Genomic DNA, 18,207 nt, shown 5'->3' on the forward strand with positions numbered 1-18,207 from the left:
TCAACTTCTTTAGTAAACCACGGTTCCCTCACTCGACCACTTCCTCCCTGCCTGATAGGTACATACTTCTCAACGACACACAGTAGCTGTTCCTTGAACAAGCTCCACATTTCAATTGTGCCCAGCCCCTGCAGTTTCCTTCTCCATCCTATGCATCCTAAATCTTGCCTAATTGCCTCATAATTGCCTTTCCCCCGGCTATAACTCTTGCCTTGCGGTATATACCTATCCCTTTCCATTGCTAAAGTAAACGTAACCGAATTGTGGTCACTATCACCAAAGTGCTCACCTACCTCCAAATCTAACACCTGGCCTGGTTCATTACCCAGTACCAAATCCAATGTGGCCTCGCCTCTTGTTGGCCTATCTACATACTGTGTCAGGAAACCCTCCTGCACACACTGGACAAAAACTGACCCATCTAAAGTACTCGAACTTTCGCGTTTCCAGTCAATATTTGGAAAGTTAAAGCCCCCATAACAACTACCCCGTTACTTTCGCTCCTATCCAGAATGATCTTTGCAATCTTTTCCTCTACATCTCTGGAACTTTTCGGAGGCCTATAGAAAACTCCCAGCAGGGTGACCTCTCCTTTCCTGTTTCTAACCTCAACCCATACTACCTCAGTAGACGAGTCCTCATCAAACGTCCTTTCTGCCACCATAATACTGTCCTTGACTAACAATGCCACACCTCCCCCTCTTTTACCACCTGATCTTACTGAAACATCTGAACCCCGGAACCTGCAACAACCATTCCTGTCCCTGCTCTATCCATGTCTCCGAAATGGCCACAACATCGAAGTCCCAGGTACCAACCCATGCTGCAAGTTCATCCACCTCATTCCGGATGCTCCTGGCATTGAAGTAGACACACTTCAAACCACCGTCCTGCCTGCCGGTACACTCCTGCGACCTTGAAACCTTATTCGTGACCTCACTACTCTCAACCTCCTGTACACTGGAGCTACAATTCAGGTTTCCATCCCCCTGCTGAATTAGTTTAAACCCTCCCGAAGAGCATTAGCAAATTTCCTCCCAGGATATTGGTACCCCTCTGGTTCAGGTGTAGACCATCCCGTTTGTAGAGGTCCCACCTACCCCAGAATGAGCCCCAATTATCCAGGTATCTGAATCCCTCCCTCCTTCACTATCCCTGTAGCCACGTGTTCAACTGCTCTCTCTCCCTATTCCTCGCCTCGCTAGCACGTGGCACGGGTAACAAACCAGAGATAACAACTCTGTTTGTTCTAGCTCTAAGCTTCCACCCTAGCTCCTTGAATTTCTGCCTTACATCCCCATCCCTTTTCCTACCTATGTCGTTGGTGCCTATGTGGACCACGACTTGGGGCTGCTCCCCCTCCCCCTTAAGGATCCCGAAAACATGATCCGAGACATCACGGACCCCGGCGCCTGGGAGGCAACACACCAACCACGAGTCTCTCTCGTTCCCACAGTGTACCATCCAGATGCCATTTAAATGTTGTAATTGTACCCGCCTCTACCATCTCCTGTGGTAGCTCATTCCTTACACACACCATCCCCTTAGGTCCCTTTTAAATCTTTCCCCTCTCACTTTAAACCTATGTCCTTTAGTTTTAGACTCTTCTGCCCTGGGAAAAAGACCTTGGTTATTTACCCTATCCATGCCCCTCATGGTTGTATAAACCTTTATAAGGTCATCCCTCAGCCTCTGATGCTCCAGGGAAAATAGTCCCAGCCTCATCATAAGACCATAAGACATAGGAGCAGAAATTTGGCCATTTGGCCCATCGAGTCTGTTCCGCCATTCAATCATGGCTGATAAGTTCCTCAACCCCATTCGCCTGCTTTCTCCCCATAACCCTTGATCCCTTGATAATCAAGAACCTATCTATCCCAGTCTTAAGTGTACTCAATGACCTCGCCTCTACAACCTTCTGTGGCAGTGAATTCCATAGATTCACCACTCTCTGGCTGAAGAAGTTTCTCCTTATCTCCGTTCTAATCAGCCTCTCCCTTTGGCTCAAACTCTCCAATCCCAGCAACATCCTTGTAAATCTTTTCTGAACCCTTTCAGGTTTAACAACATCTTTCCTATAGCAGGGAGACCTGAACTAAACGCAGTATTCCAAAAGGAACCTCATCAATGTTCTGTACAGCCGTAACATGACATTCCAATTCCTATACTCAATGCACTGACCAAATAAGGCAAGCTCATCAAATGCCTTCTTTGCCACCCTGTCTACCTGCAACTCAACTTTCAAGGAACTATGCACCTGCACCTCTAGGTCTCTTTGTTTGGCAACACTCCCCAGGGACCTATCAATAAGTGTATACGTCCTGCCCTGGTTTGCCTTACCTAAATGCAACAACTCATAATCATCTGAATTAAACTCCATCTGTTACTCCTCAGCCCATTGGCAGTATATCTAATCATTCAACCAGTGTGTTTCAGCAACAGTGAACCAATTGCTCTTCCTGAACTAATAATTGAGGAGCAATTCCACACATTCCACAGCAGTGTGTGAGAGAAAACTGGATATCTCACTCCCAAACTCAAAACCTTTATTGAGAAGATGGAAACAATCATTGGTTTATTACTGATGATTATTCTGTGGCCAGTTTTATGGGAGCTGCATAATGTGTTAATTCTTATAAAACCTTTGACCTTTACAATGCGTTTGAAATATCAATGCTGATAGTGGGGGAAAATAGCCCTGGATAATAGCACTGAATGAATCAATTTCCCATGAAACTACCCTCTCCTCACCACTGCAATCCCTCCCCCACCCAATATTGCATTCATCGGAACTAAATTTCAGGTTGGGTCTAAGAGAGGCCACCCCTGCCCATTTAGTGACTCCGTGCCGTTGAATTTGTATCCCACTGTAGCTTCTGTGCATCATCACCCTTTCACACATCACCTTCCCTCCAGTGACCTGGGCTGCACCCTCTGGAATTTCTGTCTTAAACTTTGTTCCGCTGTCAATCTTGTGCTCACGGACTTATGCTAGCTCTGAGTCAAGCAACCTCTCGAGTTAAACTTCTCAACATGATTTTCAAATCCCTCCATGGTCTGACGTCTCACTCTGTCTGTAACCCACTCTGAGATAACTGCAGTCATCTAATCCTGACCTCTTCAGCATCTGCATTTTTAATTGCTACAAGATTAGCAGCCACGCTTTCAGTAGCCTAAGGTATATGATTCCTTGATACAACATCTCACTCTGCCCTTCTATCTTGCTTTCCTCCATTAGAGTTCTCCTTCAAGTCTACATTTGACCAAATGTTTGGTCATCTGACCTAATATTTCTTTTTGTGGCTTGGTGTCATTTTATTTGATAATGCTCCTGTGAAGCACCTTGAGACGTTTCATTATGTTAAAAGTGTTACTTAAATATAAGTTGCTGTAATGACTGAAAGACAGCAAGACCACACCCTCAATCTTGTACAACAAGCATCGGCTTGCTTTTTGTGATCTACCTTAACTGCAGACACCTACTGCCTTACAGTTTAAGAGACAAGCATGTAACCCACTAAATCACAGCAGACAAACCAGACACAGATTGTGCCTTAACGGGATGTCTCCACTCAATAGCTCACTTGATACATAACTAAGGCTTGGAGCTCAACGTGTGCAAAGCACTGGTACAAATCTTGTGATCTATTGCTCTCTGATACATGCTCCAACACATTGCACCCCTAATGTTTCTGTCTGATTTACACCTTGGAATTGTGAAACAGTAGCATTTCAGAAAATGCTCTGCTGACGATTTGTTGCAGTTAATAATGTCTCCTGTTACAACACGTTTTAATACGCAATAAGACACATGAGTTGAACGTGAGTTGTTAATTGGATCAAACTCATTTCTTATTTTAGTCACTCTTACTAAGTGGGCGTATTGATGTCCAATTCTATGTCTGATTGCCCTTGAGCAGCTGATGAATTGCTTTCTTGAACCATTGCCATTTGGTACAGTTGGAAGTCCAGTGACATCATTTCAGAAAGCAGTTAGCACTCATAGTGTGGGTTTGGAGTCACTTGTAGACCCAGCCAGGTAAGGACAGCAGACCTCCTTCAAAAAGGGCATTCATGAACCAGATGGGCTTTTATAACAATTTAGCAGTTTCATGGTAGTTTATTAATAATTCTAGCATTTTACTTCCAGACTCATTTATTTGAATGACTTTAAATTCCCACCTATTACCTCTTTGGGCATGAGTACTGAAAGGAAGAAGGAAGAGACATTTGCTTCTTTATAATACCCAGGGAAACCCCTGTACTCCCATAATGATTCACTGGCAATTAGTTCGCAGTTGAAGTGTGTTTACTGTTGATTTCATAGATGGCCAACTAACGCAAATTAGTAACCCACAAACAGCAATAAAACATATGATTTTGTTTGAGTGGTGAAAATCAACCCAGAAATTTCCTTGTTCAATGGAAACTTTAATGTAACAGGCAAGACTTCACAGCTTAACATCTCATCTAAAAGAAAAAGGTTTCAACTATGCACAACCTCAGGCTCAAACTCACAGATGTTTACAGGACAGAAGGAAGTCATTGGGACCATTGTGTTCGTGCTGGTTAACATTACTTCCATTCTCCAGCTTTTGCTCCACAGGCCTGGAGGCTATGACAATGCAATTGATAATTTAAATACTGCTTAAATGTTAAGAGTTTCTAACTCAACCTCACTTTCAGGCAGACTCCCACCACTATTTGCAGGAAAAAAAACTCTCAACTCTCTGCTCAACCTTCATCCTCTTACCTTAAAGGGTCATAAAGCATGGAAACAGACCCTTCGGCCCAACTCGATAATGCCAACCAGGTTTCCTAAACTGAAAGTAGTCCCATTTACTTGCATTTGGCCCATATCCCTCTAAACGTTCTGATTCATGTACCTGTCCAAATGTCTTTTAAGTATTGTAATTGTAGTCACCTCTACCACTTCATCTGGCAGCTTGTTCCATATATACACCACACTTTGCGTGAATAAGTTGCCCCTCAGGTCCCTTTTAAATCTTTCTCACTTTAAATCTATGCACTCTAGTTTTGGACTCTCCTATTGGGGAAAGGAACCTTGGCTATTCACCATATATATGCCTCTCATGATTTTATAAATCTCTATAAGGTCACCCCTCAGCCTCCTACATTCCAGGGATAAAAGTTCCAGCCTATCCAGCCTCTCCTTATAAATCAAACCCTCTAGTCTCAGTAACGTCCTTGAAAATCATTTTTAACTCTTTCCAGTTTAATAACATCCTTCCTATAGCAGAGTGACCAGAATTGTGCACAGTACTCCAAAACTAACTGCAAAAATGTCTTGTACCGTTGTAACATGACATCCCAACTCCTATACTGGATGCACTGACCAATGAAGGCAAGCGTGCCAAATACCTTCTTCACTATCCTGTCTACCTGCAACTCCACTTTCAAGGAACTATATACCTTCACGCTTAGGTCTCTCTGTTTGACAACACACCCTGGGACCCTACTATTAACTGTATAACTCCTGCCCTGGTTTGTCTTACCAAAATGCAATACCTTACATTTATCTGAATTAAACTCCATCTACCATTCCTCGGCCCATTGATCAAGATCCTGTTGTACTCTTAGATAACCTTCGTCTCAGTCCTCTTTACCACAAATTCTGGTGTCATCCACAAACTTACTAACTATGCCTCCTATAGTCTCATCCAAATTGATTATATAAATGGTGAACAACAGTAGACCAAGCCAACTAAATTTTCGTTCATAGTTCAGCCCTCTCTTCAGTTTGTTGTACTGCTCCTCTTTTGTTTTTGGTGTCTGCTTTCTCCAGCAAACTTTGCTGGTTTTTATTTTTTGAATTTTCTTCTGTAATGACAGGAATGAAAACATTTCCACACTTCCTGTAATGAAACAGTTCTCTTAATCCAAGATAGGTGATCTCAATAGATTCTCTATTTTTTTAGGTAGCCTAATGCAATCTTTTATCAGTTGCTCCTTGATCAGATGGGTGAGAGTAGTACATTTCTGGAGCAGTTGTTGTCTTGGAAATAATTGCATTCTTTCTGTTATCTTAAGGACATTGAGGTCAAGCTATGAGTGTAGGGTGAAATGTGAGAAATGTTGGTTGTGAATGACATGCACATTTTCAACGCTCTTACACTCTGTGTGGCAGTGTCACTTACAGAACAGCTTTGGTCTTGACAGTTACCCCACTTGCACCATGAAGTTTTATTTCTGCAGGGTGTAACATCTGTTTCTTCAGCCGTAACATTAATCGGAGAGAACAGTGACACTCGTTCCTGTATCAAGTTTAAAATTAACGTGCATTAACATTGCACATGTTTTGTCAAAGTCAAAGTGGTTGGAAAACCAATTTTCTCTTTGGTCTAATGCAGGCAACCACTCTGTAGGCTGTGATTCTACCACATTTAACACTTCTGTATGAGTAAGCATTTGGCTACTCTGAAACCTAATGTGCCTTAACTTCTGCACATCTTCCAGAGGAAACCTCTATTTTTATATATGCTACATACTATATATCACAGCTAAGCGCTGCTTTGGTCTGTGGTGTTTTGTTCCAGTGTATTTTTTTAATCAGTTGTGGGATGTGGGCAGCGCTGCCTGGCCAGCATTTATTACCCGTCCCTAGCTGCCCTGAGAAGGTGGTGATGAGCTGCCTTCTTGAAGCATTGACAGACTCTTAGTATTTGATGTCTTGCTTAATCTTTGTGTTGCCTTACCACATGTGTCTGTAGAGCATTTGTACCTTATAAAAGTGTATAGGTTCTGTTTCTGTCCAATGGGTAAGGATGTCCTTCATTTCTCAAGATTTGGCTGATGGCAAATAATTTGGTTGCTACAGATGCAATCAAGTTGATGCCTTCCTATTACCTAACTACATTTAAGAGAGAGCTTGGAAAGGGAATGACATGCTCTTTCGGGGTGGTACAGGACAGCCTGACCAGAAAAAAATCCAATGGCTAAATTTGGCTGAAACATTACAGATAGCTAAGGAGCTGAGAAGTGGGAGAATTATTCATTTACAGCATTTGAAGCTGTAATAGTGAATGACTAGATCCCAAGGGAATTGTGATCAAGCAATTCAGGAAAAAGGGAATCAGGACATCTCAAACTCAGGCCCAGCCTTGGACTTTCCACAGACAACATGGCTGAAACTGTCAAGTAGGTTGCAGAGGAGACTCTGACACTCAGATAAACTTTAGGGCCTAGGGAGGTTTTAAAAGTATTTAGAAAACACAGAGTGTGAACCAATTGTGCACCAATTGTGCACATATGCCAATTTTTATACTCCGCACACACATTCTCCCATCACACTTCAGCTCATCATTTCACCATATCCTTCCATTTCTTTCTACATCTAACCTTCCCTTCAATACAGTGTCATTCAGCTCCACCAGCACATGTAGTTGTAAGTACTGTATTCTCACCACTCTCTGATTTCCCCTATTGAATGACATTTATGATTCTTGTATTTATGAGCTTTGGTTCTGGACTGTCCCTGTAATTGGAAACTCTCTCTACACCCACCTCTCAAGCACTTTTCATGATCTTAAAGCCTTCTATCAGGTCACCCCTCAGCTGACCCCAGAACATAGAATCTGCCTGTTTAATCATTTTTGCCGAGTACATACTCTGATAAACATCCTTACGAACCTTCTATGAATCAACTTACTCATATAAGAATGTAAAAACTAGGAGCAGAAGGAGATAATTCAGCCCCTCAAGCCTGCTCTGCCATTTGATACAATCACGGCTGGTCTCATCTCAGCCTCAACTCCATAACCTTTCAGCCCATTGGCAATTAAAAATCTCTTAAACTTACTCAATGTTCCATACCCACCACATTCTGAGTTAGTGAATTCCACACATTCATGATATTTTGAGAGAAGCAATTTCACCTCATCAGTTATAAATCTGCTACCCCTTATCCTAAAACAATGACCTCTTGTTCTAGATTGTCTCACATGAAGAAACATCCTTTCTACATCTACTTTGCCAATCATCTTTAGCATCTTATATCAACTGGATCTCCTCTCCTGCTTCTAAATTTCTGAGAGTATAGGCCTAAACTGCTCAATCTCTTTTCATAAGACAACTCCCACATCTCTGGAATCAAACTAATGAATCTCCTCTGAACTGCCTCCAATGCAACTACACCCCTCTTCCAATAAGCAGGCCAAAACTGTACACAATACTCCAGGTGTGGTGGTCTCACTAATGCCTTGCACACTTGCAGCAACACTTCTCCACTTTCAGCAATCTAAATCATTCCCTATTAAAACATTGAATGGCATGGGTGAATAAACCTTCATTCAAGGGCCCCTTGTGTAAGCAAGAAAATCCTAGCCAGTGCACAGTGACCTGAACAGTATAATCTGAGGGAGGATGGAGTGGGTACAGCTGATCAACCATTTCCAAAGCCTCACTAACTCGGAGATTGAAGGAATGTCATCTCTTGATAGAGAAAAAGACGTAGGGTGCTCAGCAGGCAGTCTACATACAAATTAGGATCAGAAGTAGGCCACTCAACACCTCATGCCGATACCACCATTCAATAAGATCATGGCCGATCTGATGAATCCACATTTCTGCCTAGCCCCAGTAATCTTACTACCCCTTTGTTTATTAAAAAAAAAAATCTGTCTACTTCTGCCACAATGACAATCAAAGGCTCTGCTGCCAGTCTCTTTTGCAGAAAAGTGTTCCAAAGAATCATACCCTTCTGTGAGAAAACAAGTTCTTCCTTACCTCTGTGTTAAATAGGTAACATTGTCCACTTTGCATCTTGTCCACAACTGGATAGAGTCTCCAGAACAAGATGAGTAATGGGAATGCAATGGGACACAATATACAGAACTATATCTAATGAAAGGTTGTATAGACAGTAGGCCAGTCTCAGTGCTTGAGAAAAGTGGGGAAGGTGATATCTGCAGGGCAATCGTAGGAACGATTTCAAACCAACAGATCAAACAAATTCATGAGTTTGAGCCATGTGTTTGGAATGTAGGAAAAGACTTTCAGGAGATGGTCCGTTATAAAAAAAGGCTTGCATTTATATAGCAACTTCCTCTCAGAACATCCCAAAACAGTTTACAGCCTATGAAGTGCTGTTGAATTGTGATCATTGTTGCAATGTTGCCACTTGGTTCACAGCAAATTACCACAAACAGAAGTGCAGTGTTGACTGAAGGATAAATATTGGCCAGCACACTTGGAAAACTTTGCTACTTTTACTTGAATTAGTGTCATATAGTTTTTTTTTAAAAATTCACTTGAGATGGCCAACCAGATCCTGGTTTCATGCAAGGCAATGTTAACAATGCAACACTCTCTCAGGAGGGAGTGTGAGCCTAGGTTTTGGTGTGGGATTGGAACTGACAACTTTCTGTCTGAGCAGCAAGTGTGCTAGCCACTGATCTTTGAAAATCTTAAATGTTGAAGTTTTCACCTGGAGTCAAAGAGTTTTTCCAAAGGGAGTAATACTGCTGAACCAAAGCTGGGTATTAATGACTTAGCCAGATGTGCTTGGACTTGCCTTCCCTCTGATGTAAGGGTATGCAGCAGAGAAAGGCAGGAGTGGGAGATGCTGAGTGACTTGTAAGTGCAAGAGGGCACGGAAAGGAGAATGAAGCAGAAAGTTGATGGATGCAAAGATTTGTGAAGGCTTTGTGGGTGGTGGGAAAACAGTTTCAGATTTCAATCAATATTCCCCTTATGTGATGCCACCTCTGGTTTATTTTTCCCTCTGTCTGTATTGGGTAGGCCATTACTTTATCCACTCTCTGATTCTCACCTGGAATCATAGAGTCTCTACAGTGTGGAAACAGGCCATTCAGCCCATTGAGTCCACACTGACTCTCCGAAGAGCATGCCACCCAGACCAGCCCCCTACCCTATCACTGTAACCCTGCATTTCCCATGGCTAGTCTACCTCGCCCGCACATCCCTGCACACTATGGGCGATTTACTTTGGCCAATCCACCTTGCCTGCACATTTTTGGACTGAGGAAGGAAACCAGAGCACCTGGAGGAAACATACGTAGACATGGGGAGAATGCGCAAACTCCACACAGTCAGCTGAGAGTGGAATCAAAACCAGGTCCCTGGTACTGTGAGGCAGCAGTGCTAACCACTGAGCCACCATGTCACCCCAGCACTAGCACAAATCCACCATTTGTTGTTTATGCCCCAGCTTGCTAGTGTGCTGCCTGTCGCTGCACACCGTAAGGATCACAAGTTTGCTGCCAGCTGGGTGTGAAAGTTTGTTGCTTTTAGTTTAGTCAGGAATTTCGGTAACCTGGGGAAGAGCAACAAGTTTTTGTAAGTCTCCCATGTCGTAACCAACAAATTAGTTGACTTGTTGTGACATAATTTGATTCTCTATTAGTACATACCTTGCATAGTTACCCAAGTGTATCAGTGAGAAGGCTCATTTATACTTATTTGGAGGTAGAGTTGTAAGTATAGAAGATTTAATGATGTGGCAATAATTGAGCCATTAGAAGAATAACACCCAAGATCCAAAAGTAATTTAAGTGAGATACAAGTATCTATATGATATAATTCAATTATGTGGCAAGAGAATATTAGCACTCGACTCCTAATCTGCCAACATTACCCACTTACAAATGTGTCACTTAATTGACTCACATCAGACCCAAGCTTGTAGTATCCTGTTCCTCTGCAATGTGCAGTCATTATATCAACAAGGCATGAGATATTAGAATGTTAGAACAGCGGCTACCTGTGAAATCATAGAAAAATATATCACAGTCCGGCACTTGCACACACACCCTTTCACACAAACTGTTAGAAGTGTGGGCTGTGCTGCTGAATTTTAAATCACGGAAGCCAGCTGCTACAAAATGATGAAGGGTTTTCTGATGAAGGGTCTAGGCCCGAAACGTCAGCCTCTCTGCTCCTACGATGCTGCTTGGCCTGCTGTGTTCATCCAGCCCTGCACCTTGTTGCTACAAAATGAGTTCTGATTTCACCAATGTTTCTTTCCACTTCTGGCTCGAAGAATTCCTGGATACGTCTCCCCTGCTTTGTAGCAGAAGGATCCTATCCAGGAATTTCCAGAAGCCAGACCAGAAGTCATCTAAATGTATCTGAAATAGGATTTCCGATCAGAGTTTCTTGGCCTTAACCTCCCACACTTCTACTTTCCTTCAGTTCTGATGAAATACCATCGACTTGAAACATTAACTGTTTCTTTCCACAGATACAGCCTGAATTGCTGAGATTTCCATTTATATCTCTTCTTATTCAAAAATAAACATTCCAGCCTCATGCAGCCTGAAATACAATTTCCATTTCCTAATCATCCCTAAGCCTTTAATGATGCATTTTGATCAGAAGAACATTGAAAGATAATATAAAATAGGGGATATGGTTCTAAAGGGGGTGCAGGAGCAGAAGGACCTGGATGGATAGATGCACAGATCATTGAAGGTGGCAGGATGGGTGGAGAGAGCAGTTAATGTCCTCCGCTTTAGCATAGGGTACAAGAGCATGGAGTTGATGTTGTGAATTTGTACATGATGCCTGTAGACCTCAGCTAGAGCATTGTGTACAGTTGTGTGTACAGCACCACATTACAGGAAAGATGTGAACACATTGGAGAGAATGCAGAAGCAATTTACAAGAATGGCTCGAGGAATGAAAAATTTCAGTTACGAGGACAGATTGAAGAAGTTGTGATTGCTGTCCTTGGAAAGAAGATGGCTGAGAGAAGATTTGATAGAGGTTTTCAAAATCACGAGTGGGCTGGAGAGAGTAATAGGGAGAGTCTGTTCCTGCTCATAAAAGGGAAAAAAAGATATGGCATAGATTTAAAATGATATGCAAACGAAGTAAGGATAATATGAGAAAAAGCTTTTTCACAAAGCCAATGGCTTGGTTATGGAGTGCACAGCCTGGAAATGTAGAGGTGGCAGGTTCAATTGAGGCATTCAAGATGGCATTGGATGGTTATTTGAACAGAAATAATATGCTAGGGGAATGGGGAAAAGGCCGAAATTGGCACTGCGTGATAGAATCAGGGCAGCCACGATGGGCCAAATGGCCTCCTGCACTGTAACAATTCTGTGATTAATAGATGCCTGCTGAAGAGCCTGACACGTTTACAGAAGTTCCTTACAAATTTGTAATTCTCAAATTTGGAACAGTAGCACAGATACTGGAGCGAGCACAGGAACGTTCACTGGGATTACATGGTTGAAGTGGGTTCAATGCTTCTCAGGATGAATATTTCTGTAGAACAGGTGAACACTAATGGAAATCATTACTGGTGATTTTAAAAAAGAGAATTTGCATTTAATTAGCATCTTTCACAATCCCAGGGTATTCTTTAAACGCAGTGAAGCACTTTTCTGAGAATGTAAACACTGAGGAAATGTCCAAAATGCTGCAGATACTTGCACACAGCAAGCCCCAACAAACAATGTGATAATGACCAGATAATTTCTGTTGGTGATGTTGGTTAAGGGGTAAATATTGGCCAGGAGACAAAGGAGAACTTGCCTGCTATTACAATATTGCTGTGGAACGTTCTTGTGCACAAAATAAAGTGGACAGGACCTGGGCTAAAGGCCCCAATCAAAAGACTGCATCTGAAGGTTCTGAGGAAGGGTCACCAGACCCAAAACATTAGCTCTGATTTATTCTTCACAGATGCTGCTAGACCTGCTGAGCTTTTCCAGCGACTTCTGTTTTTGCTCCTGATTTACAGCATCCGCAGTTCTTTCGGTTTTTATTTAGCAACTGAACGGTCTACCCTTGCTCAGTACTGCAGTGAGTGTCAGCTTGAACTTTGTACTCAAGTCACTAGAATTAATTTTATTTTGGTTAGAAGCAGCTTTTCATACTATACAAATAAATAAGAGGTTCACAATCACGGTTTGTCCAACAGTGGAAGGAACTAACAATATTTGAAGTTTTCTGGAGTAAGGCCCAAGTATATTTCACGGTTCGATAGTCTGGCCATTTTTTGTTTTGCTCTTATACTTTCAAACACCTCTGGAATGGTTGAAATTCACTGAACAGACAGTGGAACAGCAGATCGTCCTTTGTTTATCTGTTTACAACACAAATAAATAAATGTCATGTAAAATTTTGCAAATGAACTGTTTTCCATATCCTTTGTCTTTCCAGTTGCTTATCCATGGAATAACATTACATAGAATTCTACAGCACAGAAACAGTCCAGAAGTTTGTTTGATTCACGTTGGTGAATATGTCCTGCACAAGTCTTCCCCTACTTTCCACTTGGCCCCATCAGCATATTTTGTTCTTTTCTCCCTCTCATGTTTATTTATATTTCCTTCAACTGCCTCAATACAATTCCTGAGGCTGAACAATTTTGAACAGCAGGGGGTGTCACAGGAGCTAAAGAGAAGGCACAAAGATAGTGGGCGCAATCTAGTGCCCTCTCCATGTCAAGTGACTAGGGTTAGGAGGGGGTGGGGTCATATGATCACGTAGGAGGATGGTGGGTGGAAACCACAACACCTTCCTGCCCCTATTCCAATCATGCTCATGGTGGCAAAGCCAAAGGATAGCTTTTCATCCTGAGCGTCATACAAGACCCTTAATTACTGCCCAGTTAAGTATCTATCAGTAGCAAATGGGTAGCTAACCAGGAGGGGAGAATGCTAAGTAAACCTAAGTGCCTGAGTGGAAGAACAGGTACAGGGAGTTCCCCAAAAGAGGTGATGCAGGGCTCTCACCAGCCTCCCAGACAACAGCCGAAACACCACCTATCACCTCCAAAAGAATTCTGCCAGTGATTCCATTTGGGAGGTCAACCAGTTTTCAAGGTGCTATGAAAATAGTGTACAAGTAGGAATGAAAGAAGAAACAAGAGCTTACATTTATAAAGCAGCTTTCAAAAACCAGTGGGTGTCTAAAAGCGCTTTACAGCCACTGAAGTGGCTACATAATTCTGAGTGTGGTCACTGTTGTAATGCAGGAAACATGACAGTCAATTTATGCACAGCAAGCTCCACAAACAGCATCACCATAATGACCAGATAATCTGTTATTGCTGATGTTGATTTAGGGATATGTATTGGCCAGGACATCTAACTGAACTATCCAGTTCTTCAAAATGAGGTCCTAGGATTTCTTTTTATCCACTTTCAAGGCCAGATGGCCTCAGTTCAGTGTCTGATCTGAAAGACGCCATGTCAGCGCATACTTGATAGTGTCGGTCAGCCTGGATTTATGTTGCTCATCACTGGAATGGGACTTGAACTCAGAGCCCAGTGCGTCATGTTCTATGGCGGATGTCAAACATTCTGTACTGATGTCAAGTTACATGTTTAGTAACTTGTTTAGTAACATATCGAGTGGTCACAGTCAGCGCACAGACAGGGTGACTGAAATACCATGAGATTGCAAAACACTACTGCCTTCGAACAAGGAAGCAACTTTTATTTTATAACTTACATTTAACTTTTCAGTGCCATTGTCAACCGCTGTCATCTTATCTTGAAGCTCCTGGAGGAGAAGAGGATTGTTAAAAATGAAACTATTCTTCATCTCTCTCTCTCTGTCTCTCCATTCTGCAGACACCACATAGTTAAGCAGAGCAGGTTGTGAGGAATCTTCCCACACACATGTAAACACATTACTAGGGATTATTGTTGCCCCATTCCTGGAGACTTGATGAAATCTGGGGTTCACAAAGTGGTAAATCTGGTTGAGAACCCCAGATCTAATGTTTGATCTAGGAGCATCAATAGCTCTGCATTTATGGCTTTACACTCATTGCTAATGGTTAACAGTGATTGATGTAGGAAAACCATGGACAAGTAATAAATTAACTCACAGGAAAATAATCAGTACGATACTGCTGAGGAAAGAGTTTTTGTCCTCATCAAGACTGTCTGAAGAATACCAAATTCCAAAGGGAGTAACAATTTGAAATGCATGAGAAAAGGGTGCTGATCGCTTTGCAAATCTTAATCAGAATCTTAAAGCGGGAGACAAGAGCAGAGAAGTTTAGGAAGGGAGTATGAGAGCATTGGTCTTAACCATCAATAACAGAGAGATAGAAATCAGGGATGTTCCAGAGGCTCGAGTAGAGACACCTCGGAGGAGTTGTAGGAGGTTATTGAGGTAGGGATGGAGTGACGGCCAATGAAAGATTTGACAACAAGGATGACATTTTAAATTCAAGGTGTCCCTGGTCTGGCAGCCAATGCAAATCCACAGGAAGTGATGACTGAATTGGACTTAGTACGAGCCAGGATATGGATGCAGACTCTCGGATGAGCCCAAGTTTATGGAGATTGGAAGATGGAGGCCATTCAGAAGAGCATTGGAACATTCCTGTCTGAAAGTAACCAAGGCATGTCGAAGGCTTTCAGCAGAACATGGCCCGAGACAGAGGCAAAAACTGTAGTAAAAGTAATCAGTGGCATCAGTTTTCATGTGAAGACTGTACATACCATACTAAAGAATAACAGAGCAACAGAAGAAATCCAACCACTCCCAGGGAACCCAGTCCTAGAAATATCATTATTTGCACACTGTCTGATGAACCTAGACAAAGAAAATAATTTTGTGTAAACATATTGAGTGTAAATAAGTATGAATGAATTGATTGGCTGTATCTCACCCATGTGATTAAGGGGAATATTTATTACAACAATTATTGCACACTATAAATCTGTGCAAAGTTTTGCAGGTCTGCAATGTGAACTTTGTAAAGTTCAAACTCCAGCTTACAGATGACAAAAACAAGGAAGTTATGAAGAATCTTTATAAAAATCTGGTTAGCCCACAAGAGTATAGCTTTTTATTCTAGTCAGCACACTATAGGAAGATATGCTGGTCTTGCCAGATTTAACAGAATAGATCCATGGATGTGGGATTTTAGCACAAGCTGGGGCTGTTCTCCATAGAAACAGAAAATAGGAGCAGGAGTAAGCCATTCAGCCCATTGAGCTAATTCAGCAAGATCATGGCTGACCCTCCATCACAATGTCATACTCCTGCTCTGTCTCCCCCATGGTCCTTAACTTCTGGAACTCTATTTATTTGTTTCTTAAATATCTCCAGTGACTTTGCCACCACAGCCTTTCAGTGGTAGAGAATTCCACAAGTTCACCACTCTCTGAGTGAAGAAATTTCTCCTCAACTGCATGTGAAATGGCCTACCCTGTCTCAACCATCAATAAAAAGCAGACAATTTGCTCATTGTCACCTTGCTGTTTGTGGGATTTTACTGCTGCATTTCCTGGTTTACAACACTAACAACACTTCCAAAAGTGCTTTAGGACCTCCAGAGGTTATGGAAATATATATTTGAATCTGGCCCGAGGAGTCTCGCAAATATAAAATGCAGGTAAATTATTTTGCATTCCTGGCAAAAGTACAATCAAGCATCAGAAGATAATATTGTTACACTTGGCAAAGATGGACTCTTGACCTGCAGTTCCCAATTCTGTTTCGTCAAAGAGACCTTTCCCTCAGATATGGTATTTCATGGCTCGTGAAACTGGATTTTCATGTGTCATATTCTCCTGCACATTCATTATTTCATTGAAAACCATATCAAAGAACTTCATCAGCTCAGGCAGATATTTGGTGTTAGTTTTATACATCCAAGACTCACCCGGAAAAATGTCTTGAGGAAGTGCTCATAGATGGAAACCATCATTACAACTTTGATATGCTCATAATATAATTTCTAATTACTTAAAAATACATGAAAAAGAACAGCAAATCCTAGGATTAACTAAAAACAAATGGATGCTGGAAATCTGAAATAAAAACAAAGTGCTGGAGAAACTCTGCAGACCTGACAGCATCTGTGGACAGCACGTCTGATATAATTCTGCTTCAGTCCTTTCCCAACCAAAATGACATCAGAATTAGTGAAAGAAAAAGGGCATGGAATTCTACTGTGCCGGTCACAGCCTCAGAACATTCCAAAGTTCTTTACAGCTAATCAGGTACTTTTTGGAAGTGTATTCAGCAATGTAAGGTTGGGAATTGCAGTGGTAAATTTGCACACGGGAAGTTCCACAAATATTCACGAGATAATTGTTTTAATCGTGGCCTGGGGCCCTTAGGTAGAATGCTGCCACCAATCCTTCTTCCAGTGCTGGTCTAGGGGATTTCCAGTGGATTCTGGTGAAAGGTAAACCACAAATAAATCTCAGAAGTGACATTTATCCTGGGGAACGAGATTAGGTTTATTACATACCAGTAACAAGATACAGGTCGCATTATACTGATAACAAGGAACAGATGACATGATTGTCTCCAATTACAATTGCCCAGACCCCACAAGACATTTAAGAATATTTAAGACTCACCTGTGGTTGTGTTATATAAAATTAATTTTTAATGATGTTAGTTGAACAGAAATATTGGTACAGGACGCAAGAGGGAAACTTGACTGCTCTTCTTCAAAATATTGTTGGGGACTTTTTACGCTCGCCTGAAGGAGCAGAGCAGAGATCTGCGTGGCTTCACATCTCTCTCAAAACCAATGATGATGGAAAACACAGTGGTTAAGTAACCAGTTTTACCAACAAAAAAAAACAGGAAGTTCACACCATTGTCTTTTTAAAGAAAGCAATGCAACAGAATAATCGACAAGGTGATAACTCGTGTGTGATTTGTTACTAATGAATCTGATCGAAGTGATTCGGGGATTGGTTATGACAGTCAATGCTTCCATCTTATCTTCTGACAGGCCGAATATTCTAACTGGGAAGGTTGGCCGAAGTAATGTTTGCTCCAGGGTTTCATACTTAATATCAAAATTGTGCACCATTGTCCAAAGCGTTTTCCAGTTTCATGAGGGCAGCGGACAATTTTTGGGATTATTCATTTATCATTTAGTGACAACTACATAGGTAGAATTTTCATCTGCAAAAAACGGATGAGTACAAAAGCAGGCAGTCGAGTACATTTGAGCCTTTGGACAATGTGACAGTTTGCAGGCAGCACTCTTCACAGTAACAGCATCAGGTTTCGAAAGGACTGCTTGTCCGTTAAACAGCAGGAAATGAATTATATCAGAGATAGTAAGAACTGCAGATGCTGGAAAATCTGAGATAACAAGGTGTAGAGCTGGATGAACACAGCAGGCCAAGCAGCATCAGAGGAGCAGGAAGGCAGACGTTTCGGGCCTAGACCCTTCATCAGAAATGAGAGAGGGGAAGGGGGTTCTGAAATAAATAGGGAGAG

At 41.9% G+C, this 18,207-nt stretch overlaps 1 protein-coding gene across 1 annotated transcript in view; it reads right to left on the reverse strand.

Annotated features, from left to right (window-relative positions):
* Positions 1-12,817: 12,817 nt before the first annotated feature.
* The window catches only part of LOC109914496 (sushi domain-containing protein 1-like), a 56,449-nt gene continuing 51,059 nt past the window's right edge, over positions 12,818-18,207 (reverse strand). Inside the window, exon 11 of the mRNA XM_048620174.1 lies at positions 12,818-13,075. Coding sequence (XP_048476131.1) covers positions 13,008-13,075 — 68 coding nt within the window. The 3' untranslated portion in view covers positions 12,818-13,007. The remainder of the gene's footprint in view (positions 13,076-18,207) is intronic.

The sequence above is a fragment of the Rhincodon typus genome, chromosome 3 (assembly GCF_021869965.1).
Source record: "Rhincodon typus isolate 14 chromosome 3, sRhiTyp1.1, whole genome shotgun sequence".
NCBI lineage: Eukaryota > Metazoa > Chordata > Chondrichthyes > Orectolobiformes > Rhincodontidae > Rhincodon > Rhincodon typus.